General features: G+C 30.5%; 1 protein-coding gene across 1 annotated transcript; it reads right to left on the bottom strand.

Moving 5' to 3' along the window:
• Nucleotides 1–1,144: 1,144 nt before the first annotated feature.
• LOC136836980 (uncharacterized) lies at nucleotides 1,145–1,516 on the bottom strand. Its single transcript, XM_067101514.1, has one exon. The coding sequence runs from the start codon at nucleotides 1,514–1,516 to the stop codon at nucleotides 1,145–1,147; it is 372 nt and encodes a 123-aa protein (XP_066957615.1).
• Between the last annotated feature and the right edge of the window lie 1,355 nt (nucleotides 1,517–2,871).

The following is a 2,871-nucleotide window of genomic DNA, read 5'->3' as shown; positions in this document are numbered from 1 at the left end:
GACATTTGTGAGGCATTCGTCCTCTCCTGTAGTGTGAATTTATTCTGTTTTAGTCTGTACGCTTTTAATATGTATATATATATATATATATATATATATATATATATATATATATATATATATATATATATATATATATATATATATATATATATATATATATATATATATATATATATATACACACACACACGAACACACAACTCGGCTACGTTATACTTTTATTCCTTTGTTTCAGAAACCTGCAAAACAGTACTTTTTATGCCACTCCCTTGTTCAGGGGATTATAGGTTTTTTCCTGTTTTTATATATATTAATACCTTTGTCTATTCCTTTTGAAGATCTGAAAATTCTGATGCTTTCAATGCTCGGCAAAAATTCTCGCAGTCTCTTTTGAATTGCAATTTTTCTATTTGCGTTGATTTTATTTTAACAGTGTCTGAATTATTCTGTGACCTTTGATTTTCACTCTTCAACAATACCACATACGATTTTAAATAAAATATATACAGTATTTAGCTGAGTATTCCTCAAGTTGAGGTTATAGATGGGAATGAGGTGATTGAGGTCATTCTTTTGTCACTCTATCCAACATTCAGTAACTGGTAATGACTGAGATAGAGAGAACTTTTAACGGCTGGTAATGATTGAGACATGAACTTTCAGTAACTGGTAATGAATGAGATAGAAAGAACTTGGAGTAACTGGTAATGACTCAGATAAAGAACTTTGAGTAACTGGTAATGATCGAGGGAAATTTGAATAACTGGAAATGACTGAGGGAACTTTGAAATGACTGAACTTTGAGTAATGACTGAGACATAGAACTTTGGGTACCTGGTAATGAGTGAGACATAGAACTTTGAGTAACTTGTAATGGCTGAGACATAGACCTTTGAGTAACTGGTAATGACTGAGACATAGACATTTGAGTAACTGGTAATGACTGAGACATAGACCTTTGAGTAACTGGTAATGACTGAGACATAGAACTTTGAATAACTGGTAATGACTGAGACATAGAACTTTGAGTAACTGGTAATGACTAAGACATAGAACTTTGGGTAACTGGTAATGAGTGAGACATAGAACTTTGAGTAACTGGTAATGACTGAGACATAGACCTTTGAGTAACTGGTAATGACTAAAACATAGAACTTTGAGTAACTGGTAATGACTGAGACATAGAACTTTGAGTAACTGGTAATAACTGAGACATAGAACTTTGAGTAACTGGTAATGACTGAGATATAGAACTTTGAGTAACTGGTAATGACTGAGACATAGAACTCTGAGTAACTGGTAATGACTGAGATATAGAACTTTGAGTAACTGGTAATGACTGAGACATAGAACTTTGAGTAACTGGTAATGACTGAGATATAGAACTTTGAGCAACTGGTAATGACTGAGACATAGAACTTTGAGTAACTGGTAATGACTGAGACATAGAACTTTGAGTAACTGGTAATGACTGAGATATAGAACTTTGAGTAACTGGTAATGACTGAGACATAGAACTCTGAGTAACTAGTAATGACTAAGGAACAGAACTTTGAGTAACTGGTAATGGCTGAGACATAGAACTTTGAGTAACTGGTAATGACTAAGGAATAGAACTTTGAGTAACTGGTAATGACTGAGATATAGAACTTTGAGCAACTGGTAGTGACTGAGACATAGAACTGTGCATTTAAAAGTATAGGGGACAATAGCCAAAGATATTCATAAGCTGGAAAGAAACAAAAATTCCAAAGAAATTTAACAAAAAAATATATATAAAAATTTCGACAAATGACGCATGAAAGAATTGCAAAGATACCAACAGATAACATTTAAAAATAGCAAAATGATACAAGATGTTCATCAAAGAAATATAAGGAACAATAGAAAAAAAAAACATTAATAAACCGGAAAGAAACAAAATTCCAGAGAAAAACTAAGAAAAACTGAAAGATTTATAAGAATTAAAGAATTGCATGCAAAGATATCAACGGCTAACTTTTAAAAATAGCAGCATAATTCAAGATATACACAGAAAAATATAAGGAACAATAGACAAAAATATTAATAAACTGGAAATAAGCAAAGTTCCAAAGAGATAACATTTAAAAACAGCAAAACAATACGAGATGTACATAAAAAAATATAAGCAACAATAGACAAAATATTAATAAGCTGAAAAGAAAAAAAAAAGAAAAAAACCAGAATAACATAAAATACACCGAGTACCAGGTCACAGGTCTAGGTGATGTAGGCTCTTAACGCCGACAGGCCTTCCTCAACCACATGTAATTTAGCTAATTAAGAGTACAAAAGGTCAAAAGTAGGAACAATGAGTGACCTCAGTCGGGACAATGGCTTCAGAGGTGAGCGGCGCATTGTATAAAAAAAAAGGATTGTCAAAGTCACCTTTATGCATTTTTTAAAGAATTTTTTTTTAGATGTAAAGATGATAGCAGATGGATTGTATTATGAATATGAATTCTGAAAATGATGATGATGTAATTGAGTACAAAAGAAAAAAATTGTAGAAATATGAAAAATAAATAAAATTAAAGGTAATGTCAAAGACATCTTCAAGCTTTGTGTTTATTTTTTATTTTTATTCAGATATATGATGATAGGAGGTAGACTGTATTATAAATATGAATGCTGAAAATACTAATAATATCAATAACAACATCAAAATTGTAGATATAAAAAAATAAATAAAAATAAAAGGAATATAAAAGTCATCTCTACTCATTACGTTTTTATAAGATTTTGATTTAGATATATGATGATAACAAATGGATTGTATTATAAATATGATTGCTATGAATGCTAATAATATTGATAACATCAAAATTGTAGAAGTAGGTGGATTGT

Source organism: Macrobrachium rosenbergii, chromosome 57, assembly GCF_040412425.1.
Source record: "Macrobrachium rosenbergii isolate ZJJX-2024 chromosome 57, ASM4041242v1, whole genome shotgun sequence".
In the NCBI taxonomy this organism is placed as follows: Eukaryota; Metazoa; Arthropoda; class Malacostraca; order Decapoda; family Palaemonidae; genus Macrobrachium; species Macrobrachium rosenbergii.
Note: the sequence above shows the minus strand (reverse complement) of the source record. Positions and strands in the feature narration are given on the sequence as shown.